Source organism: Protopterus annectens, chromosome 16.part0 (assembly GCF_019279795.1).
Source record: "Protopterus annectens isolate FY-2018-M chromosome 16.part0, PAN1.0, whole genome shotgun sequence".
In the NCBI taxonomy this organism is placed as follows: Eukaryota; Metazoa; Chordata; order Ceratodontiformes; family Protopteridae; genus Protopterus; species Protopterus annectens.
The window spans coordinates 458,070,434-458,096,179 of NC_056750.1; the positions used below are offsets into that span (position 1 = coordinate 458,070,434).

The 25,746-nt window shown below is 43.4% G+C and overlaps 1 protein-coding gene across 1 annotated transcript in view; it reads left to right on the forward strand.

Annotated features, from left to right (window-relative positions):
• GSN (gelsolin) overlaps positions 1–25,746 on the forward strand; it is a gene marked incomplete in the record, with an annotated part of 970,219 nt that overhangs the window by 249,159 nt on the left and 695,314 nt on the right. Inside the window, 2 exon segments of the mRNA XM_044058005.1 lie at positions 18,053–18,214; positions 22,104–22,253. Coding sequence (XP_043913940.1) covers positions 18,053–18,214; positions 22,104–22,253 — 312 coding nt within the window.

Sequence of the window (25,746 nt, forward strand, 5' to 3'; positions counted from 1 at the left end):
CTTCTGTGTTTTGTTCAACGCCAGAACAGTCTGTCGTTGGGCCCTTATTGTAGCTAGATATTTTTGCTTACAGTCCTCTAATTCCGATATGGCTTTGGTAAGCCATCCGACAACATAACTTCTGAAAAAAACGTTAAGATAGACAGGCCGCGCAGGTCCAAACCTAGAACGACACTCCTGTTAAGCTAGTCATCAGTTCTCTCCGGTTCTCGGTGAGGTGCTTTTGCAGCCCCTGATGCCCGCATCTATGGATTCGCAGGCTGCTACCAAGACCCTTTCAGAGTCCGGTATGTTGCAAAACTCTTTGAGTAAGGATTCTGCGATCGTTTCTACCTTTGGGTCTGGAGCTGCTGAGCAGGCACCAGCTTCCAAGGAAGTCCTTCCCACATCCGATTCTTAACAAACAGTTTTCTTTTGCGACTACCGTACTTTTGAAAAACTACAGACTTTATGCCCAGGGTATGAACCACACCAAAGTAATCAACGACCCAATCTCCGGCAATCTCCGGCACCTGCTTCCGGGTCTCTCAAATGCTTAAAATGGCAGAAGAACTTGTCATGCTGGTCTGGGGAAGCCAAGCTTCTCCCTCCAAAAGAAAAAGCAATTTGCCCCCTGTAGTTTATTCTGAACAAGATTACAGATAAGACTGGTGCATCTGAATATGAAGACATGCAACCCCTGTCTACTTATGAGGATTCTCATCCAGAGGATTCCATTCCTTCAGCCTCTCCCCGAGGATTTTTCCTTTGGGGAAACTCTTCATATATTAAGGGAGCTTTTCCTTTGGGAGAGTTATGACTACCTTCAGTCTAAAGAGGGACTCTGGGAATTCTTAGATCTTCCACAGCACAGACCCTTGGCTGTCCCCCCCCCCAGTCTTGGATGTTGTGGAGAATGTTTTCCTGGAATCCAGCTAGACTCCTGACAACCTCCCTCCTGCACCCAGAAAACCAGACCGCTACTATAGCGTCCCTCTCTCTCCAATTTCTTTTTAAAAATCCTACTGCTGACCCTGAGGTAATTCTCAAGGGCCTAAAGGGATTAAAGCAACCTCTAAGAATCCAACCCCATCAGGTAAGGGATTCCAGAGCACTAGACAGGGTAAAAAAGTATACACCTTGGCTGCTCTAGCTATCAGGACACTAAATTGTCAGTTCGATATGCTAAAATTTCCACAACATACCCTGGAACTCCTCAAACAAAAAAGGTCTTCCTTTCCTGCTTGTGCAGAATCTAGAGTGTTACAAGCGTTGATGCATTCTGCAAGTCAAGTAACTAAACGCACCTTGCACTGTGGTTTTGACACCTTAAAAGCTTCTTGCAGGTCAGCAGTCACTGGCTTTGTCATTGGAAGGTGTGCATGATTTAAGGAACAGCCCTTGCCAGACCATGTCCTATATAAATTGTTTGATATGCCCTTGCACAAAGACTGCTTATTTGGCACTAAGGCAGAAGAGGTCTTAAAGATGGAAGAAAAAGCAAAATCTATGCAGACATTAAGGATTTCTTACAGGTCCAGCCACCCAGGCTCAGCAAACATTGTCCCACCAAGCACTGGTCCTTGCCTGCTCCCACTAAGCCAGTTCAACCCAGACCGTGGGGAACCTGACCCCCCCCCCCCAAGACAGCAGCCACAGGGAATGCAGAGATATAAGCAGTGGACTACCTCCACTTCAAAACCAGGGAGTTCTAAGCCAGCCCCTTATGGTAAGAACTCAGAATGACATCTCCCCCACCCCCTCCCTCTGTCCACCTTCACTTACCCCTAGGAGCAAAACTCTCCTTTCACGCAAGCACCTGGGCCACCATTACCAATGACCGTTGGGGTCTTAACATAGTGTCCCACGGATACATATTTTATTTGCACACCCTTCCAACCCCAAAAGGGTTCCAGATCTACCTCCAAATCAGTGGCAGAGGCTCAAAAGCAAGTCCTTTCCCTGCTCTCTGAGGGCAGTAGAGCATGTTCTTGCAGAACAGATAGGCCAAGGTTTCTACTCCAGACTTTCTGGTACCCAGAAAAGAAGGCACCTGTCGCCCCATACTTGATCTAGCCATTCTAAACACTTTCCTGGTGATCCCAAAATTCAAAATGCTCACCCTCCAGCAGCTGCTACCCTTTTTTCTCCAAGGATGTTTGGTTATCCACCCTAGATGTAAGAGGCCTACCTCCACATTCCTGTCAGGGAATCATGCAGGAAATATCTCCGTTTCAGGGCATTAACTCAGCATTTTCAGTTGTCTGCTTTTCCCTTCGGCTTGTCTGCTGCTGCCAGAGTTTCCACAAAATGTCTGGCTCCGGCCATTGCCTTTTGCAGACAAAGGAATTTCCAGATTTACCCCTAGTTAGACAACTGCCTAATTCAGGCAGACAGCCAGGAAAAGCTGCTCAAGTAACTGGCCTTTGTCAAGTCCCTACTAACCTCCCTAGGGTACACAATGAAAAAATAAAATCCAAACGGGTGCCCACCCAAAGGATTATTTTCTTGGGAGCAAGCCTGGACACACTGTCCCAGATGGCATTCCTTACACCAGAAAAGCAAATTTTCCTGACAGCCTTCTTCTCTTAATTAGCCACCAGACCCCAGTTATCTGCAAGGAAGATCCTGCAAGCTCTGGGATTGATGGCATCTTGCATACTACTTATTCCTTATGTCAGACTGCATATGAGGAAACTTCAGTGGTACCTAAAAGCCTTTGGTGTCGACACTTTCAAGACCTGGAGACTCTTGTACCTATAATTCCTTGCCTCAGAAAAGAATTTCTTTGTTGGGCAACAGCATGCTCCCACAACAAGGAACTACCTTTCTCACCACCAGCTGCCTAGACCTTCACCACAGATGCGTCAGACTATGCTTGGGGTGCACACCTGGACGGTAGGTGCATACAGGATCCATGAAGTCCTCAACAAATCCCTGTGCGCATCAACCAAAAAGATGATGGCTTTCCAACACATCTTGATAGCTTTCAAGTCCCTTCTCTCCCCTGGGGCTCTACTGATCAAAACGGACAACACCACTGTGATGTGGTACATCAACAAGCAGTGAGGAACTTGCTCCTACCCCCTGTGCAGGCTGGCCTTGACCCTTTGGCACACAGCCTCTGCCATGCAACTCTGTCTTTTAGCACAATTCCTACCAGGCTCTCTCAACTCTCTGGCAGACCAGTTAAGCAGAAATCTTCTGGACTCGCACAAGTGGCAGCTCAACATAAGAACCTTCAATCTAATAACTCAGAAATGGTGCATCCCGAAGGTCTACCTCTCTCCCTGCCACACCAACCATCATCTCAGCAAATTCTGCTCCAGGGAGCATCACTGCATGGCTTGGAAAGTGGATGCCCTGTCCTTTCCCTGTGTCAGTTTGTTGGTCAATGCCTTTCCTCCACTACCTCTCATCCCCAGGGTACTGCTCAAAATAAAGGAGGAAAAATAAGGACAATTCTTTTAGTTCCAGACTGATCTCGCCAGCACTGGTACCCCTTGCTGCGCAGCCTGTCCTCACTGCCACCATGGCATCTTCCTCACATTCCAAACCTCCTGACCCAGAAGGAAGGGGAATTCTTACATCCCAATTGCAGACTCTGTTTGGCAGCTTGTCTTATTCCCTAACCTCCAATCAATCTGCCAACCTTGGTAAACAGGGTCTAGATGTTATACATGAGGCCAGACACCCTAGCACTAGAAAGTCTTATGCTGACAAATGGGAAAGGTTCTGCACCTGGATTCAGGCTAAGGCAGCCAATACGGCACAGCCCTTCCTCCCTCTCATCCTGGATTAATTGGCTAACCTGCTACACAGTGGTGGCCTCTTGTTTTCTTGTATGAAAATTCATGCCTCTGTATCTCTGCTCATTTCCCATCTGAGCAGCCCTTTTCTCACGCCCTTTGATCAAAAAGTTCCTATGAAGGGGCTAGCAGCTTGAGACCATCCAGAAGAGCACCAACTCCAGCTTAACTTTGTGTTGGAAAAACTCATCCTACCCCGCAGAGCCAGCTTCTGCTGAGCTAAAATTTCTCTCCTGGAAGATGTCTTTCCTTCTGGCCATCACTTCAGCCAGAAGAGTCTCTGAGCTGCAGGCACTCATGGCTGTGGGAACCCTTCATCTTCCATGCTGACAGGGTATCCCTCAGAACTAACCCATCCTTCATGCCCAATGTGGTGTCCAGTGTGGCTCTCGCCCAATCCATTCATTTGGCAACCTTTTTTCCTAATCCCCAGAACAAGGAGGAAAGGATCCTGCACTCTTTAGATGTGCACCAACAGCTCAGATTCGATCTAGACAGGACTAAATCCTTCAGAAAGTCTCATCAATTGCTGGTTAGCTTTGCTACAAGGACAAGAAGGCAAAGCCATCTCAAAACCATTTCCAAATGGATAGCACACTGCATCCTTTTCTACAAACATGGAAAAGCCTACCCCCAAGGGGGTCAGTACTCACTCCACCAGAGCAGCTTCCACCTCTGCAGCTTTCCTCAGAGGAGTCCCCACCAGGGGCATCCTGGAGGCTGCCACTTGGACATCTGTTGACACTTTTACCAAACATTACCACCTGCCTCTCTTCAAATCCAGGGCAGGGTTTGCCTCTGCAGTCTTGCAGGGCATCCTAGCCAGCCCCTAGTTTCCTGGACTGCCTCCACCCATTTCCTCAGCTTTGCGAATCTACCCAAATGTGATGACTGCAACAGTGAAAGATGAATGTAATAAGGTCTGTACACTTAAAATAAATGTAGATGTTCGACTGTATTCACTGTTGCAATCCTGATTTCCCTTCCTCCATCCCCCTTTTTTCTTCTCTTTCCTTACAAGGGACATACTTGTATTGACTTTCTACTGGTGGGGTACTCAACCAGAACCTGGCTCCTACTTTGGGGCTCCTGACAGGGAAGAAAAACTGATGTAATGACATTGGCTGCCTACTTTATACTACTGACGACCTGACGTCAGTCCTGAAGCGACAGCAACCGAGACATAAATACTAACTCTATGGTATTCGGGCTGGCCGAGGGCTACCCTGGCAGAGATAACCCAAATATGATGACTGCAACAGTGAATGCACTCTAACATCTACATTTATGGTAATTGTACACAACTGTACATTACCAAGAACTTCAACCTCCAAGAGGGTACCCAGATCTGCCTCCAAACCAGTGGGCAGAAGCACTAAAACAAGTCCAAAACCTAATATCCCTAGGAGCATTAGAACCTGTACCTCCAGAACAAGTTACAAAAGGATTCTATTTCAGACTATTCCTTGTTCCCAGAAAGAGGTAATATGGCTTCACGTACTAGACCTATCCTTTCTCAATACCTTCCTGGTAATCCAAAAATTCAGAATGCTTACCTTACAACAGCTTCTACCTGTGCTGCCAAACGAAGCTTGAATGGTCACCTTAGATCTAAAGGACCCTTACCTGCACATCCCAATAAGAAATTGTGGAGAAAATTCCTGTGCTTCAGAGCAGGATCATTGCATTTTCAGTTCTCTGCTTTGTCCTTTGGGTTATCTACTGCTCCCAGGGTATTCACCAAAAGTCTAGCTCCTGCCATTGCCTTTTGCAGGCAAAACAATGTATAGCTTTACCCTTACCTGGACAACTGTCTCAGCCAGGCAGACTGCAAGGAACTGATCCTGCAGCACCTCTCATTTGTAAACAAAACCCTGCTCACCTCTTGAGGTTCACTATCAACAAAAGGAAATCCAAAACTGTCACCTAGCAGGAAAATCATATTTCTGGGAGACTTACTGGACACAACAGCAAATGGCCTTTCTGTCCCTAGAAAGTTACCTACCAAAATAACTGCCTCCCAAGCCCAGCTTTCTGCCAGGAAATTCTTGCAAGCTCTAGGGTACATGGCCTCTTGCATCCTCTTGGTACCTGTGGCCAGACTGCACATGAAAATTCAGTTGTACCTAAAGAACCTATGGTGTCAACACGCACAATCTCTGGACACTTGTCTGCCTGTGATCCTTTGCACAAGATCGGAGTTCCTTTGGTGGGCCCAGGCCTGTGCTCTGAACAAGGGACTTCCATTCATCTGCCATCAGACCATAAGTACAGATGCCTCAGACATGGCCTGGGCCGCCCACCTAGAAGGCATTTGTGCCCAAGGTCTCCTGGACACACAAAATACTAACCTTGCACATCAACCAAAAGGAAATGATAGCCGTGCAAATCTCTGACATCCATCAAGCCCTGCCTCAAACCAGGGGTTCTCCTTATAAAAACACCGCAGTCATGTGGTACATAAACAAACAGGGAGGGACTCTATCTTACTCCCTGTGCAGACTAGCCATGAACCTGTGACTGATATAAGCTGTAGTCCCATGGAGGAGGCTTTCAAAGTACCTACCGGGCATCAACACCACCCTAGCAGACCACCAAAACAGAATCCTGCTGGACCTGCACGAATGGCAAGTCCACAGACCTTTTTCTGCAAATAACCCACATGTGGGGGGGGCCCCCCAGGTGGATCTCATTTGCCTGTCATCTAAATCACAAAGTACAGAAATTCTGCACCAGGGAGTACCCATCACATGGCCTGGAAGGTCTGTGCCCTGACCTTCCCTTGAAATATCCTCTTTGTGTATGCATTCCCACCTCTTCCTCTCATTCCAGAAGTATTAAGATAAGGGAGGACAAACCAAGAGCAGTACTCCTTGCCCCAGATTGGCCCAGTCAGCATTGGTACCCACTGCTGGGCAGCCCATCTCACCAGCCCCCCCTGACAGCTACCACAGATACCTTGCCTGCTATCTGAAGGGGGCTGGGGACAATGCTCCACCCAGACTTTCAGGCACTTGCTCTGTTTGGCTTATTCTACCATAATTAGCAAGGAGTCAGTGCTAAGCAAACAAGTCCTTGACATCACAGAAGCCAGAAGGCCCAGCATCAGAAATTGGGAAAGATACTGCTCCTGGAGCCCGTCCAAGGGGGCAGACAGACATCTGAGCTCCATTCCTCTTATTCTAGATTATCTTGATGAGCTTCTTAAGGGTCTCTTTCTCCTCCATAAAGATCCATGCCTCTGCCATCTCGGCACACTTTGATAATGAACAGCCATTGTTCTCCCACCCCCTTATCAAGCAATTCCTTAGAGGAGCCTCTTAATATCAAGCCTCCCAGAAAACCGCCCACCCCAGCCTGGGACCTGAACTGTGTTTTAGAAAAGCTTGCTTTGCCTTCCTTCGAGCCTGCAGCATCTTCAGAATTAATGTACCTCTCTTGGAAGACTGCTTTCCTTCCGGCTATTGCTTCACCCAGGAGAGTGTCCAGAGCCTCTAGCTTTAATGGCTATTGAGCCATTTATCACTTTCCATGCAGACAGGGACTCCCCGAGAACCTGTCATACTTCCTTCTTGCCAAAGGTGGTTTTGGATGTTGCCCTCAACCAGGCCATCCAGTTGCCCGCCTTCTTCCCTAGCCCTCAGAATAAGGAGGAAAGGATGCTACTTTCTTGGATGTGCACAGACAACTCGGATTTTATCTGGATCATACAAAGATATTCAGGAAAACTGACCAGCTCTTGATTAGCTTTAAAACAAGGGCGCAGGGGGAAACATTCAAACAGACCATTTCCAAATAGATAGCACACTGCATCCATTTTTGCTACTCCTTGCATGGAAAACCACCCCCTAGGACCATCGGAACCCATTCCACTAAAGCAACCTCTACTTCACAGAATTACTTAGTTGGGTACCCACCAAGGACATCATAAAAGCTGCCACATGGACTTCACTCCACACCATCACCAAGCATTACCATCCAAATTTATTCTCAAGAGCTAGGGCTGGGTTTGCCTCTGCAGTTCTGCAGGGCATGGTCACCCAGTCTTAACTTTGTCAGCCTTCCACCCTTCTCAGCTTTGGGAATCCTCCCAATGGTTAGTACTGCTGCAGTGAAACACGAAAATAGTACAGTTGTGTACACTTACCATAAATGTAGATGGAGTGTATCCACTGCTGCAGTCATGATGTTCATAGTTATACTGCTGCAGTCATCACACTTGGGTTATCCTGCCGTCAGGTTGTCCCGCAGTCGGCCGAATCCCAAAGTCTTGGTCTGGTGTCGGTTGTCGTCGCTTCTTCCCTGACGTCAGTGCAACAGGGGGATAAGAGGCAGCCGACGCCATTTTCTCCAGTCTTTCTTGCCGAAGCAGAAGCAGTTTGCAAGTGCCGGTCGGCTAGCTCCTGAGATTTTTGAATCTAATTTCAGCCTGAAGTCTTCTCTAAAGCCAAGTACCCCGTTGGGGAAACATTTTTCTTGCCTCAGACCAATGTCAGACAAAGTTAATAATTGCATTTCTTGTGGGAAGCAAATACCTCATAAGGATTTCCATTCTTATTGTATTCCTTGCCTAGGCCCAAACCACGAAGTCTCTGGTTGTCTGTTTTGTGCTAGGTTCAACAAACGTACAATCAAGCGTCGGGCAGATTTCGCCCGACATTATTTTGGCAGAAAATTTAATTACAGCATGTCGTCGGAGCAACTGACATCAGCAATGATTAAAAAATGCATGGATAAGGACAGGCAACCAAAGCCAAGACCAGATACCGTGGCCTCAGCAGGGCCTGCTGCCGTTTCTCCGGTTTTCAGCGAGGCGCCTACGCAGCCCCTGACTACCGCAGATTTAGAAATTCTGACAGCCTCCCAGACCGAATCAGCTGGGCCTCAGGAGCCGATTCCATCTCACCCCTCTGACGCCAACCCTGATGGTGATCCGGAGATTTTGGACAGTCCTTCGGTTTCTGAAGGTGTCTTCAAACAGACAACCATCTCTAAGTCTTATGCTAAACTTAAAGCCCCCTTAAAAGTTAGGAAAACTGGGTCCACAGTCCCCCCCCCCCCCACAGGCCCCTATGCCTAAAAAACAGATGCTTAAGATGGCTGAGGATTTAATTACCCTCATCAGGGGTTCACAACCCCCTCTTGACAAAAGGCCTAGACTGGAGGAAGATTATCCTTCCTCTGACCAAGCATCCGTTTCCTCCGCTAACTCTGAGGACCAGGATTATTCCTTCCCTCCTTATGAAGACTCAGATGCTGAAGAGTCCATTCCCTCTGTCTCTTCCCCCCCCCCCCCCCCCTGAAGACTACTCTTTTGGGGAAACTTTACACACCATGAGGAAACACTTCCACTGGCAAGGCTAGGATTACTCTGACTGTAAGAAAAGACTGAGTTTCTTCTTCTCCCACAGCATAGACCCCTTGCAATTCCTCCAGTTTTAGACATTTTGGATGATGTTTACACCGTATCTAGTCTAAACCCATATTCCTTACCTCCTGCACCAGCTAAACCAGACAGATACTACCGAGTTCCTGATTCTCATAAGTTTTTTATATAAAAGCCCTGTTGCAGACCCCAAAACCATTTCCCAGGGTCCCAAAGGGGCTAAGGCCTCTACTGCTAAGAATCCACTACCTTCTGAAAGAGATTCCAGAGCATTAGAAAGATGGGGGAAGAAAGTGTATACGTCTGCCACTTTGGCCATGAGGGCCTTAAACTGCCAATTCAACATGCTAAAATACCAGCAGTATTTGATTACACAGTTAAAGCAGAAAATGATCCCTCAGATCAACCTGATTTCAAAGAGACGCAGGATTTGCTGCATGCAGCAGAACAGGTGGGAAAGCATACCTTAGTGTGGTTTTGATTCATTGGAAGCCTCATGTTGAGCAACTGTCATAGGATCTGTAATACGTAGACATGCTTGGCTAAAAGAGCAAGCCTTACCAGAACATGTCAAAGCAAAGTTATTGGATGCTCCATTGCAGAAAGATGTGTTATTTGGTGTCAAAGCAGAGGAAGTTTTAAAGAAAATGGAAGATGAGGCAAAATCTATGCTAACAGTTAAAGATTTTTTACAGGTACAACCTCCTTGTTTCAGCAGAAACTGGCCATCAAAAAAACTGGTCCTTTCCTGCATCATACAGTCCCCAAAGGGGTAGGTACAGATGCCCAAGGGGCAGAGGCCAGCCACAGGATTCTTTCAGGCCTAGACAATGGCATACAGCAGCTCCAAGGTGGAGACAAAAGATCTCAACCCTTCAGGAAACAAACACAATGACTTCCCTCTTAGCCTGCCAAGCAAAATTGCCCTGGCAGAACCTTTGGGAGAAAAACCAGCTCTATTTCCACAAAATTGGCGCATCATAACAAAGGACAAATGGGTTCTGGATATTACCCGAGGCTACAGATTTCATTTTCACACTTTATCACGGATGAGAGTCATGCCAAATCTGCCTCCAAACCAATGGGCAGAGGCTCAAACGCAAATTCCAGCGCTCCTGGATATGAAAGCAATTCAAAAGGTACCTACAAAGGAGCAAGGTCAAGGTTTTTACTAGTCTCTTTCTAGTACCAAGAAAGGACAAAGCCTGGAGACCCATTTTAGACATCTCAATTCTAAACACTTAACTGGAGGTACCCAAATTAAAAATGCTCACACTACAGCAGCTTCTTCCCATGCTGGGCAAGGAGTCTTGGCTAGTAATGTTGGACCTCAGAGGCATACCTGCATGTCCGTATCACACGATTGCAGAAGATGCCTCAGATTTGTGGCGGGTACAGCGCATGATCAATTCTCTGCATTGCCCTTTGGCTTACCTACTGCGCCCAGAGTATTTATGAAATGCCTGGCATCAGTAATTGCATACTGCAGACAACGAGGAATACAAATTTATCCATATCTGGATGACTGCCTGATCCAAGCAGACAGCAAGGCCATTCTATTACAGCATCTGGCATTTGTAACAAAGCTGTTAAGTTGCCTAGGGTACACAGTAAACAAAAAAGTCAAAGCTAATACCCTCACAAGACATAATATTCCAGGGTGCTAGCTTAAATACAATGGCCCAGATGGCTTATCTCATGCCAGACCAACAAAAACTGACTGAATACTTCAAAAAGATGGCAACTTTTACCCAGCTCACTGCAAGGAAAATCCTGCAGGCATTGGGGTTCATGGCATCCTGCATTCAACTAATTCCACATGCAAAGCTGCATATGAGGAAATTAAAATGGTATAAAAATAAACAGACCTCCGCTGGCTATACCATAAAGGGCTACCCTCCAAAAAAATTCCGAACCAATGCCCAAAAATGGTAACCAAACAGTAGTAAAGTTGTACAGTTGCACGAATCCACTGAAGTATGGACCCAACGCTCTGGTAAACGATAAAATTATATCTAATAAAACTCTCAGGAATGACACAATTACATAAATTGCATAAATGAAACTGGGATTGAGCGTGCGTTCATCTACAACGTATAGACTTCATCAGAATCCATTTTTTAAAATAAACAGCTGCCTTGTATATGCTGTAAAATAATGAATTAATTGAATAATTATATAATTACTTAATTGTTACAAAAAAGTAACTACCATAAAGTATGGCACTAACCACATTCTCTCTGGTACCAGGATACTAACACACAACTAAACTTCTTTTATTCAAGAACTAACAATGTTTTAACCAATTAAATAATAAATTAACAATAAATGTGTATAAATAATTACATATTTTGTTATATGAATGTTAAGTATAACTAATATTCACTGTGCATATAAAACTTGAACATAAATCTGTAAACAATATAAAAACACATACTCCAAACCAGATGTGCTTCATGAAGTGACACATGAAAAAAGTACAAATCAGAACCTATACAATACCTCATAACGTAATGCCTCTAAATGCAGATATGGGCATGTGTGAATCACTAAATGTATCAAAAATAAAACCCTAATTAAAAATTCTTTTTATTTTCTATATGTGTATATATAAATATAAATAAATAATACATAAATTATATATAAATATAATATATAAATATAATATATAAATATATAAATACGAATCCCTAATAAAATTACAAAATAATTTACTAAAGTCATAGGTCATAGATTGGTCTTTTAAAATAAAAACTTCTACAGTATGTTATTTCCTTTTAGGGTTGTTTGCTAGAAGTTTCAGTGCAGGTTTAATTGAGAGGTGATCGTTCATCCCCATGTGGCCACATACATCCAGCCTAAGCTGCCATATTAACTCTGTATTCCAGTAGGGATTCCCAATCACCTCCCCTATCCCCCCTCTTAACCTCTTCCAGAACCCAAAACTTGATGTTGGCATTTGCACATGTAATAGTGTGTCTAAATAGTGCATTGTTGTCATTCCTCTTGTTTGTCCCTTGTATGTTCATAAATATGTTGTCTCAACTTGCGTTCAGTTTTTCCAACATATGTCTCACAGGTCAAACAATAGGCCAAATAGACCACACCCTGGGTATAGCAGGTATAATGACCATTACTTCTCAGTTTTAAACCTATACCCCTCAAAAAAAAAGTTCCTTTTCCCCTGCGACAAAAAAACACTGCGCACACCTACCACATTTGTGTCCCTACCTTTTGTTGCGTTCCACTCATTTTCAAGGGATTTTTCTTCTCAAATATTTTTTTTAAATTAATATTTCTTCTATAACCAAACCTCAAGGGTTGTAGAAATATAGAACAATGCTTATTCATTCTGGAGAAGATTTTCCAAACCTCATTAATCCCCTTCTGTATCCAACCTACCCCCTTATAATATGTAAGTATTAAACGGGGTATATCACAACCCTCCATGGTGTTGGTCTTAATTTTCCTAAAATCAGTCCCTTCTCTACTGGTAGTCATGTTATTGGTCAGGAGTGGCAGATATTGGGTATTCCATTTTCTTAAGACTTCTCTCTTGACATTCTTAAGTCCTAATGGATATCCTCTTTCCATAAACAAATTTTGTATAACTTCCATTTCTTCTAAACACACATTTCCACTAGTCATACGTGAAGCCCTGATCATTTGCCCCTTGATAATAATCCTTCTTGGGTACAAGGGATGGTCACTCTCAAAGTGTACATATGAATTTGAGAGTTTTTTCTAAAAATTCTAGATTCATATTGCTTGTCAATTTTATTTTTTGTAATTGTTACATCAACGTAATTGACCTGGTCAGGGTTATATTGGAACGTAAACTGTAAAAAAGTGGTTGTCTATTTACATACGACAACCACTTATTTACAGTTTACGTTCCAATATAACCCTGACCAGGTCAATTACCTTGATGCAACAATTACAAAAAATAAAATTGACAAGCAATATGAATCTAGAATTTTTAGAAAAAACTCTCAAATTCATATGTACACTTTGAGAGTGAACATCCCTTGTACCTAAGAAGGAATATTATCAAGGGGCAAATGATCAGGGCTTCACGTATGACTAGTGGAAATGATGTGTGTTTAGAAGAAATGGAAGTTATACAAAATTTGTTTATGGAAAGAGGATATTCATTAGGACTTAAGAATGTTGAGAGAAGTCTTAAGAAAACGGAATACCCAATATCTCCCACTCCTGACCAATAACATGACTACCAGTAGAGAAGGGACTGATTTTTAGGAAAATTAAGACCAACACCATGGAGGGTTGTGATATACCCCGTTTAATACTTGCATATTATAAGGGGGTAGGTTGGATACCGAAGGGGATTAATGAGGTTTGGAAAATCTTCTCCAGAATGAATAAGCATTGTTCTATATTTCAACAACCCTTGAGGTTTGGTTAATACAGAAATATTAATTTTAAAAAATTATTTGAGAAGAAAAATCCCTTGAAAATGAGTGGAACGCAACAAAAGGTAGGGACACATAAATGTGGTAGGTGTGCTCAGTGTTTTTTTGTCGCAGGGGAAAAGAAACTTTTTTTAGGGGTATAGGTTTAAAATTGAAAAGTAATGGTTATTATACCTGCTATACCCAGGGTGTGGTCTATTTGGCCTATTGTTTGACCTGTGAGACATAATGTTGGGAAAACTGAACGTAAGTTGAGACAACGTATTTATGAACATACAAGGGACATAAACAAGAGGAATGACAACAATGCACTATTTAGACACACTATCACATGTGCGAATGCCAACATCAAGTTTTGGGTTCTGGAAGAGGTTAAGAGGGGGGGACAGGGGAGGTGATTGGGAATCCCTACTGGAATACAGAGATAATATGGCAGCTTAGGCTGGATGTATGTGGCCACATGGGGATGAACGATCACCTCTCAATTAAACCTGCACTGAAACTTCTAGCAAACAACCCTAAAAGGAAATGACATACTGTAGAAGTTTTTATTTTAAAAGACCAATCTATGACCTATGACTTTTTAGTTAATTATTTTGTAATTTTATTAGGAATTCGTATTTATATATTTATATATGTATGTATTATATTTATATATTAAATAATTTATATATTTATTTATATTTATATATACATATAGAAAATAAAAACAAGAATTTTTAATTGGGGTTTTATTTTTGATACATTCAGTGATTCACACATGCCCATATCTGCATTTAGAGGCATTACGTTATGAGGTATTGTATAGGGTCTGATATGTACTTTTTTCATGTGTCACTTCATGAAGCACATCTGGTTTGGAGTATGTGTTTTTATATTTACAGATTTATGTTCAAGTTTTATATGCACAGCGAATATTAGTTATACTTGACATTCATATAACAAAATATTTATTTATTTATACATATTTATTGTTTATTTATTTGGTTAAAACATTGTTAGTTCTTGAATAAAAGAAGTTTAGTTGTGTTTTAGTATCCTGGTACCAGAGAGAATGTGGTTAGTGCCATACTTTATGGTAGTTACTTTTTTGTAACAATTAAGTAATTATGTAATTATTCAATTAATTCATTATTTTACAGCGTATATAAGGCAGCTGTTTAAATAGATTCTGATGAAGTCTATACGTTGTAGATGAAAGCGCGCTCAATCCCAGTTTCATTTATGCAATTTATGTAATTGTGTCATTCTTGAGTGTTTTATTAGATGTAATTTTATCGTTTACCAGAGCGTTAGGTCCATACTTCAGTGGATTCGTGCAACTGCACAACTTTACTACTGTTTGGTTACCATTTTTGGACATTGGTTCGGAATTTTTTCGGAGGGTAGCCCTTTATGGTATAGCCAGCAGAGGTCTGTTTATTTTTATACTCTAGGTTTTTGGTGGAGAACAAGGGGTGAATTGTGGAAATTACAATGGTACCTGAAAAGTGTATGAACGCAACACAGGCACAGCCTCGAAACAAGTATACCTCTCATTCCCTGCCTTCAGAAAGAGTTCCTGTGGTGGGCTCAAGCATGTCAAATAAACAAGGGTCTTCCTTTTGTTTTACCTCCAGCAAACCAAACTGACAACAGATTCTTCAGACTCCGCCTGGGGAGCACACATGGCAGGACAGTGCATACAGGGCAAATGGTCTGCAAAACAAATGCATCTACACATCAACCTAAAGGAGATGCTAACTGTGCAAAATGCACGGACAGCCTTCATGGACCTCTTGCATCCAGGACAACTACTAATGACAGAACACCACAGTTATGTGGTACATAAACAGAGAGGAACACACTCCTACCCTTTATGCAGACAGGCAATGACCTTGTGGAACACAGCATTGACTTACCAAGTACAACTGCAAGCACAATTCCTGCCAGGAGAGGAAAATGTATTGGCAGACGAATTAAGCAGAAATTTGGCAGATCCACACTAGTGGAGACTGCACCCACAAGTATTTTCAATGATAACCCAAAGGTGGGGACACCCAGACATAGATCTATTTGCCTCCCCAAACAATTGCCAACCACAAAAATTTTGCACAAGGACTTATTCCCTAGCCTGGAAAGTGGATGTCCTATCATTCAGTTGGACAGCATTGACTGTCTATGCCTTCCCACCACTACCTCTCTTGACCAAGGTATTACTGAAAGTCAGATCGGAGATACCTCAAATGATCCTCATTGCTCCGGACTGGCCACGTCAGCACTGGTACCCATTACTAAGGACCTTGACTCACAGCCCTCCATGGATCTTACTTCCATTCCCACTTCTGTTGACTCGGCAAAACTCTCAGATCCTTCGCAGTCAACTCAGGACTTTAAATTTAGCTGCATGGAGAATACCTTGAATTGTCAATCAACACTTATCTCAAAGGACATTCTGAATGTCATTTTGGAGGCCAGGAGGCCCAGCACCAGAAAAACTTACTCAGACAAATGGAAAAGATTTTGTGCATGGAACCAGGCTAAAGGCCAAAATCCTTGGATACCAAACATTCCTCAAATACTGCAATACTTAACTGAGATGCTGCACAAAGGCCATTAAGATCCATGCTTCAGCCGTTTCAGCTCAATATAGTACGGATCCTCCCATATTCTCACACCCTTTACTAAGGCAGTTTCTGAGGGGCTAAGAATATAAGACCCCCAAGAAAACCCCCAACGCCAGCTTGGGACCTAAACTTCATTTTAGAACAATTAACACTGCCTCCTTTCGAACCAGCCTTCTCAGCAGAACTACAATACTTGTCATGGAAAACAGCTCTGTTGCTGGCTGTCACCTCAGCACACAGGGTCTCCGAACTACAGGCACTTATGGCAGTGGAACCTTTCATCATTTTCCATCAGGACAGAGTCTCTTTACGAACTAACCCTACCTTTATGCCAAAGGTAGTATCCAGTGTGGCTTTGAATCGGACCATTCATTTACCCACCTTTTATCCAAACCCCCAGAATAAAGGAGAAAGACTCCTTCATTCTTCGGACATTCACAGACAGCTACGTTACTATTTGGATAAGACAAAGGCCTTCAGAAAAACTGACCAACTCTTTGTATCCTATGCTGCAGGTTCACAAGGAAAGGCCTATGCTGCAGGTTCACAAGGAAAGGCTATTTCAAAACAGACCATCTCCAAATGGATAGCACATTGTATCCGCTTTTGCTACTTGCACCATGGGAAAGCAGTGCCTGTTAAGATTAGGTCCCATTCTACCAGGGCTACAGCAACCTCAGCAGCTTTTCTCAGGGGGGTTCCAACCAAGGGCATTCTGGAGGCAGCTACTTGGAGTTCAGTGCACACCTTTACCAAGCACTACCACCTTTCATTATACTCAAAAACAAGAGCTGGTTTTGCCACTGCAGTTCTGCAGGGCATCCTAGCCTCACCTAACCCAGTTTAGTACCAGCCACCCATCCCCAAGTGTGATGACTGCAGCAGTATAACACGATGAACATAGTACAGTTTTGTACCTACCATAAATGTAGATGTTCGAGTGTATATACTGCTGCAGTCCAGGTTACTCTCCCACCATTCCCGCTACATACCAGGGTGTTAGTTATAACTCCATGTACATCAATCTATTGGATGCATGCCTATATGATGTATTTGCTAACAGCTAGTACTATTGTTCATCTACTAAGGTATTTCTGCATACTTATTTGTATTGCCTTCCTAGTTGGGGGCACCTGACATCTGGTGCAAGAAAAACTGAAGAAAATGGCATCGGCTGCCTCTTTTAACCCCCTGTCGCACTGACGTCAGGGAAGAAGCGGCGACAACCGACGCCGGACCAAGACTTTGGGATTCAGCTGACTGCAGGACCGCTTGATGGCAGGATAACCCAAGTGTGATGACTGCAGCAATATATATACTCTAACATCTACATTTATGGTAGGTACAAAACTGTACTTTTTCCCTCCCTCCTTCCCCTTTTATCTGCTGTCCTCTGCGAGACACGTATTTCTGTGGGAATTTCTGACCCCAGGACTACTACTAATTAAATTTGGACTTCTTTGGTTGGTTAAGGCAAGAAAAACTGAGGTAATGGTGTTGTCTGCTCTCCTTTATAGCTCTGACGACCTGACATCACCCAGCAAGTGCCAGCAGCCAACGCACAAAACTTTGACTCTGGTATTCGGACCGGCTGAGGGCTACCACAGTATGGATAACCCAATGGTTAGTACTGCAACAGTGAATACACAACCTCTACATTTATGGTAAGTTTACACAACTGTACTTCACAGCTGTAGGAATCATTGTGAACTGAAGTAATTGTGTGGGTGTGTGAGAGCAGCTCTAAAGAGCAAGTCACACAGCTGAGATTCATGAGTTCAAACATATTATTAAATTTAGTTTGCTACCTTGTAAACATTGATTTCTTGTTTTTTCCAGAGTGGTGGAGTTTCTTCAGGGTTTTTTCACGTAACTCCAAACCTAGTGGCTGTCAAAAGAGTACTGCATATTAAAGGCCGAAGGATTATCCGAGCCACTGAGGTCCCTGTTACCTGGGAGAGTTTCAACAGCGGCGATTGCTTTATTCTTGATTTGGGGGTGGTAAGTTTTGTTCCAAGCATTTTATCTTGTCCTGTGGTCTAGTTTTGGAATTTGAGGAGGTATATATTTTTGTTATGCGGGAGTAGAGAAGAAGCTGACTGTCCTTAATTCTTGAAAGGTGCTAATGACTTAAAATATACAATAGGACCATATAGTTTTTTAATTAACTAGTAACCTATTGTATCTACATCTTCATTGCAGACTATGAAATCCTTTTAGTGTGATTTCTATTTGCCTGGTTAAATATATGCTAGCTGATTTAACTGATTTCAGATGCATCATTAATGAAGCAGACAGCTTTGCTGCTACAGTTTGCAGTGGGTTAATAGCCCTTGTATTAATGGGCAAGGGCATCAAATTTCTGTCAGCACCATCCTAGTGAAGCCTTCTTAGTTGGCTCACTTAACTTTCGTTCTCTGTAGAGCTGTAGAGAAGTTTGAGAAACATGATGCATGCATTCTTTCTGAAGACAAGAAATTGGGGAAGAGGGATGTTCATCGTGCATACAGCTGCAGTAATCACATATGGGGTTCTCTGCCGTCAGGCGGGTCATCTGTCGGCTGAATTCCAAAGTCTTGGTCCGGCGTCGGTTGTTGTCGCCTTCTTCCCTGATGTCAGTGCGACAGGGGTATAAAAGTCACAGCCGACGCCATATTCTCCAGTCTTTCTTGCCGCGCAGTGCCCGAAGCAGAAACAGTTCGCAAGTGCCGGTCGGCCAGCTCCTGAATTTACGAAAAATTGGAAACCGAAGTCTTCTTTAAAGCTAAGTACCCCGTTGGGGAAACTTTTCTTGCCTCAGACAGATGTCAGACAAAGTTAACAATTGTATTTTTTGTGGGAAGCAAATACCGCATAAGGATTTTCATTCCTGTTGCATACCTTTAGGCCCAGACCACGACGTCTTGGGCTGCCGCTTCTGTGCGACTTTCAGTAAACGCACTAAGCGCCGGGTGGAGTTCGCCCAACATTATTTTGGTAAAGCCTTTGATTATAAAATGTCGGATACTCCGACTACCTTTTTGTCCAAAAAACGCAAGGACAAATACTGACACCACGCCAAAGCCGGCTACATGTGGTCCGGTTCTCAGCGAGACGCATATGCAGTCCCTGACTACCGACGACACTTCCTTGGCAGTGTCTTCTGTACCCGAGACCGTTGGTACCTCGGCCCTTTCTCAGACTACAACCACCGAAACCACAGTGAGTGAGCCTCCTAATGTGGACAGGTCCACTTCCACCCAGGGTGCATTTAGACCCTCTTCTTCCTTTTCTATTAAGGCCTTCTCTAAGTCCAAGTCAGCCATGCATCCCAAGAGGCCTGTTGCACAGGGCCCATCCCCAGGCCCCACGCCTAAAAAGCAGATGCTTAAAATGGCTGAGGATTTAATTTACTATATCAGGGGTTCCCAACCCCCTCCAGACAAGAGACCCAGAGTGGAGGAAGACTCTCCCTCTTCTGAACAGGGCTCCATTTTCTCAGAACATTCTGATGTGGAGGTCACTCTTACTCCCCTTATGAAGATTCTGACGCAGAACAGTCCATTCCTTCTGTATCTCCCCCAGAGGATTTTTCTTTTGGGGAAACCTTGCACACCTTGAGGGAGCACTTCTATTGGGAAGGCCAAGACTTTTCCGATTCCAAGAAAAGGCTTGGGGAATTTCTTTTACCTCAACACAGACCTCTGGCTATACCTCCTGTCCTGGACATACTTGATGTTTACTAGGAGGCTTGTCTTAATCCGGATTCCCTGCCTCCTGCACCAGTCAAACCTGATAGGTACTACAGAGTCCCTAACTCTCACCAATTTCTTTTCAAAAGCCATAATGCTGACCCTGAAATCATTTCTCAAGGCCCCAAGGGAATGAAGGCCTCTACTGCCAAGAATCCACTACCTTCTGAAAGACAATCTAGATCCTTAGAAAGGTGGGGGGAAAAAGGTATACACCTCGGCCACCCTAGCCATGAGGGCCTTAATTGTCAGTTCCATATGCTTAAATATCAGCAGTTTCTGTCTTCACAATTAAGAAACAAAATGTCTCAACCTGACAACCAGATTTGAAGGAATTGCAGGATATGATGCATAGTGCAGAACAAGTGGATAAACACACCTTACAATGTGGTTATAATGCCTTAGAGGCCTCAAGTAGAGCTGCTGCTACAGGAGCAGTCATTCGTAGACATGCCTGGCTTAGGGAACAAAGCTTGCCTGATCATGTTAAAGCTAAACTACTAGATGCTCCTTTACAAAAGGATGTGCTATTTGGTACTAATGCTGAGGAGTTACTACGGAAAATGGAAGAAAAAGCTAAATCTATGCAAACTGTCAAGGCTTTTCTACAGGTACAGCCACCTCGTTTTAGCAGAAATTGTCCTTCAAAAAACTGGTCCTTTCCAGCCACGGACAAGCCCCAAAGAGGTAGATACAGGCGCTCAAGGGGCAGAGGACAATCTCAAGGATCATATAGAGGCAGACGATGGCAAACTCAAGCACCAAGAGGTGGCGAAGACAGTGCACAACAATGGAGAAAGCAAACCCAATGACTTCCTCCTTTTCATGCCAAGCAAATCTCAGCTGGCCTCCCCCTTGGGAGGAAAGCTGGCACTATTTTCAAGAAATTGGCAAATTATCACAACAGACAAATGGATCCTGGACATAATAAAGAGGCTACAGATTTCATTTTCACACTCTTCCAAAAATGAGAGGCATGCCAAACCTGCCACACAATCAAAGGGCAGAGGCGCAAATACAAATTACAAAACTCATGGACATGAAAGCCATTCAAGAGGTTCCTACTCACGAACAAGGTCAAGGTTTTTATTCCACACTTTTCTTTGTACCAAGAAAAGGAACCGACTGGAAACCCATTTTGGACTTATCCATCCTAAATACATTTGTACTCTGATAACCCTTGTGTAAATTTGTCTTCTCATCCTGTCAAGACTAATGTTAATGGTAGCCGAAGTAGTACTGATTTGACTTGTAGTAACTTATTCCATAGGCCAGGAATTTGTCTAGTTAGGACGATTTGTCTAGTTAGGACGATTTCTCCATTGACTCTTGTTTTTGTTGTAGTGATTTAAGTCCTTAATGCAGATGCTTGTAGAGCTACTGGTTTTGCAAAGAAACGGGACTATTTTCTGTAGCTTGAAAAGTGAGACTTGTCACCTCACAGCAACTTGTAAGGCTCCAAGGAGAATTGTGCTAATCTGTCAAAGTAGCTGAAGGATTTAAGACCTTTAATTTTCTTTCAAATTGTTTTCATCCCGTCAGACGTCATGGTACTGGCTCGATCCCAGTGTTCCACGTCCACTCTACCAGCCATCCTACTTCACCCAGACTATTCCATTATTTGCTTTGGCTGGTTGTGGATCTTAAGTGTGGCCTGGGGTCACAGCCATCTGGGATGCTGTCTGGGTTGTTTCGCTTTAATTTGCCCTACTCCATTTCTCTCTTCCCATCCCCATGGTTGTTGACTGTTAGGTCAACTCCACTGTATGGGCCATGCTTCCCCTTGGGGAGTGTAAAGTACCTCTTTCCCAGAACGGGTGTATACATCCTCTTTTTTCCTACATATATACATGCACACCCACAAACTTAAAAACCTGCTTTAGATGCAGAACACTCTGTAGCACATGCTGTGATGGTATTAAAAGCAAGTATGAGAAGAAATCCATGGTGTGGTAAATGAGTGTTGTGGTCTAAAATGCTAAATTCTTTGAAAGTAGTGTTTTTATCTGTACTTGGCCCAAACTTTGTGATTTTACTGTTTTCCCCCAAAATGAAAATTGTTGTAGTACTCTCACAATCTTTATGAATGTGCCCATACCAGACTGATATGGAATACTTGTCATTCCACGTTTTTATAATAATCTTTCTTTGTGTTGTAGGAGATTCATCAGTGGTATGGCTCAAAGTGCAACAAATTTGAAAGACTGAAAGCTACACAGGTTGCCAAGGGCATTCGTGACTCAGAGCGAAGTGGCCGTGCCAAAGTTTTTGTAATGGAAGAAGGAAGTGAAAGAGAGAAGTTGCTTGAGGTAATAGAATTTTGTATGGTAACAAGGTAGTTCAGCAGATGATCATGTAAGCCATTGTTGGTCGTAACTTCAGGGATCCCTGGTACAGGAGTAGTACTGCACCTGCTATTAATTTCAGAGACCCAGCCTAAGCACATCTTTGCTTGTGCCTTCCAGAGATCTCCATATTGTCTTGTATATGATGAGGTACCAATAGCCATCTTCTGTCCTTATTTGCTGCGTGGTATTGTACAGTTTTTTATTTTTTGCCAATACCAAGCTTGGGAGACCAGTTGAGTACCCCTTGGGGGGATATGTATTTTTTTTTTTTTTTGGGGGGGGGGTCTCTTATTGAATGGTGCATATTAGTTTATCTTAAATTTTCAGTTAAAAATTCTGCTGCATTTCTTGTTTGCTTATTCAGAAATTTGGAGAAGCTGGCCAAGGAGAGTAAGTGTACATGTAAGAGTCAAACTTTTCCTGCACCCTGTCTTTCTTTTGATAAGTAACTTGACTCTTTTCCGCCACCAACTTTCTTTATGTACCTTATTTCCATACCAGGCCATAACACAGATGTTGTATAGTCCTCCTTTATGTTCTTTTTGTGAAACTGTCATTCTTCAACTCCAGCTATTTCCTCCTCTTCCTGAGATGCTAGTCGTGATTATTTCCAGTCAGCTTCCATGTCCAGTCTAGTCTCTGATCTTAGTCTTCTCACCACTGTTCGGGTCTGATTATGACCACCAGCGGTTCATGCTGTGGGATACCTTTCAATGGGGATGACCTTGCAATCCACTGATTCTATCCCAGTACCCTTTATGTACTAGGAGGAAGTATACCTTTGTTCCATGTAGTCCAATCTTGTGTGTGATCTTTTGACACACTCTCTTGTTGAACTGTTTGTTGACGTCCATCTTTTTTACTAAATTGGCTTCTCATTTTAATCCTGTTTGCCTCACCCTTGTCGACCCAGGCAGTCCTTGTATCCTTTTCTTTCAGGTCCCTCATAAACACCAACTCTAGTCGTCCAGCTTTATCCAATAGATCCTATAACTGTTGTCTGAATGTACTGTCTTATTCGATGTCACAGTCCTTGCTCTTGGGCATATGCTGAGATTGTGAATGTTGCCATGTACTTAAACTGGAGTCTGACTGGCATGGGTCTGTCACTAACTCTATCCCTCACTACTTTAGAAGCACCTGTCCCCGGACCACAGTTTCCTGCACCTTTTTCTAGGATGTTGTCCTTGAGCTTGGCCTCTGGATCCAAAGTCAAATTTGCTCTCCTGCCCTTCTGTCTTGTCTCTTGGATACAGAGGATATCCAACCTCCTCGTTGCCATGTCATCCTCTTCCAAGCTGCATACTGTCAGTGTGTTTGGTAGGTTGGTTTTATGTCTAGCTTTTCCTCAACTGTTCTGTCCCAGGTAATGCAAGCTGGGCAGCTGAACACCAGCTGTCCAAAAGCTTATTGACCCAGGACTGGTGTACTTTATGGTGGTAGAACATTGACCTGTAGAGGCACAAAGACCCCCTTTCACTATTTGCATGGTTCCCTGGCATAGGCTGGATTAAGCCGGGTTCTCAAGCCGCTTGTCACAAGCAAATACCCATGCCCATTTTTTGGCATCCTAAGTCAATGTGACCAAATCATAGAACTAGTTATCACATTGAGTGGCTAGCCCGAACATGGTGTGCAGTCTGCATGCTATCCTATCCAGAGGTTACTGCACACACCCGTTTTATGATCATATGGTATATCAAAAAAACAGGAAGGAACGTGTTCCTGTCAGTTGTGTAGAATGACTTTGAAAACCTAGGAGTTTCCCACAGTAAGGGCAGTATATACATCCCTAGAGGGATAGTGTATTAGCCTATCAACTAAGCATAAACAGACATGCACAAATGTCCACTGCGCAGAGAGCTGGTCTTGTCTTGGAGAGTACCAGAATTGTTTGCCTCTTACAGAAATTTTCAAATAAAAACATTTTATTCTATAACCCTACACCCCAAAGCTTGGGTAGTGGACAAGTTTTTAATTTCATAGAAAGACAAGATGGTGTTCCTCTGTTGCAGTATTCTTAACATCAGGGAGTTGCCTGCCATGACAACCCAATGTCGGTCAGTACTTCGGGTGTGTGGTACATCACATGTAGGCTTCTGTCAGATGTTGACTAAGCGATATGTGCACACACCCTCCTCTGAGCTTTTTTGCTGCCAGTCCGGACGTTTCACCCATACATGAATTTTGCTCGCTAAGTGGTAGTCATTTTAACATTTCAGATAAGTGCCCAGTTGTAGAATCCTTTTTATATATTTTTTTCATTGTGGCTAGGTTTAATGTCAAATGTTCTTGTGGATGTGAGTCCACATGAAGACAACCACCAGCAGTGCCTATTATGTCTTTGACCTACTCACGACCACAGGTCTTGTTTGATCTGTCAGACTTTTGTGCCTAAAACCTTGAGAGGTAGGTTAGCTTCCCTTTCCATTTACTTAGAAAATCACCACCTGAAACTCCTTGCTAAAAACCCTCTGAAGGCAGGTACTAGCCTGGAGAAGTACTCTGCCCCTGTGTCAGAATCACAGGCCTAGCCCTTAAAGGAGGCTGCCTTGGAGCAGGATGATGGACCTTGGGTAAGATGCTAAACTATCTCCTAGACAGCAACATCCTGTCACCTACTCAGCATGGTTTCAGACCTGCCCATAGTACCACTACAGCCCTCCTCTGCTTCACAGACACAGTAAACCGTCTCAAAAATGAAGGCCTGCAAGTGTCAACTCTGTTTTTGGATATGTCCAAAGCATTTGACAGTCTCATACCAAATCCTTCTAAATAAACTAAAACAAGATCTCTCAAATTCCACACTTACCTGGTTCCAAAGCTATTTAACTGACAGGTACCAAGCTGTGAAATGGGAAAATTCTCTTTCCTCAGCTGCCCATAACTATAGGAGTCCCACAGGGTTCTATCTTAGGACCACTACTATTCACAGTCTTCACAAATGATCTCCGTACCTCCACACAGCATGCATTTATATTTCAGTATGCAGATGACACTACCTTAATTTGTGCTACCCAAAACATTCCCACCCTCCTGCAAACAACTCGACTAGCATTCTCTGATGTTGAAAACTACCTTACCAAAGCCCAACTTCTCCTCAATCCAAAGAAAACTCAGCTTATGATTATAACCAGTTCTAACAAAAACACTAAGTCAATTCACTATCTACTCCATTAATGCTACTCCAATTGCTCAGTGGCACAGGCTAAGCTATTGGGAATAACCATAGACTCACACCTAAAATTTGATTGTCATCTCAACGTAACTATTAAAAATGTACAAGACAAACTAGGGTCGCTCTGCCATATCCAACCATTTCTTACCAGCAACACAAGATCAGCCATTGCTCGCTCCAAACTTTTATCCACCCTACTCTATGCATCTCCCATTCTGACTAATCTCAACAAAACTGAACTAAGCAAAATGGAAGCCTTCTATAACAGAATTGCCC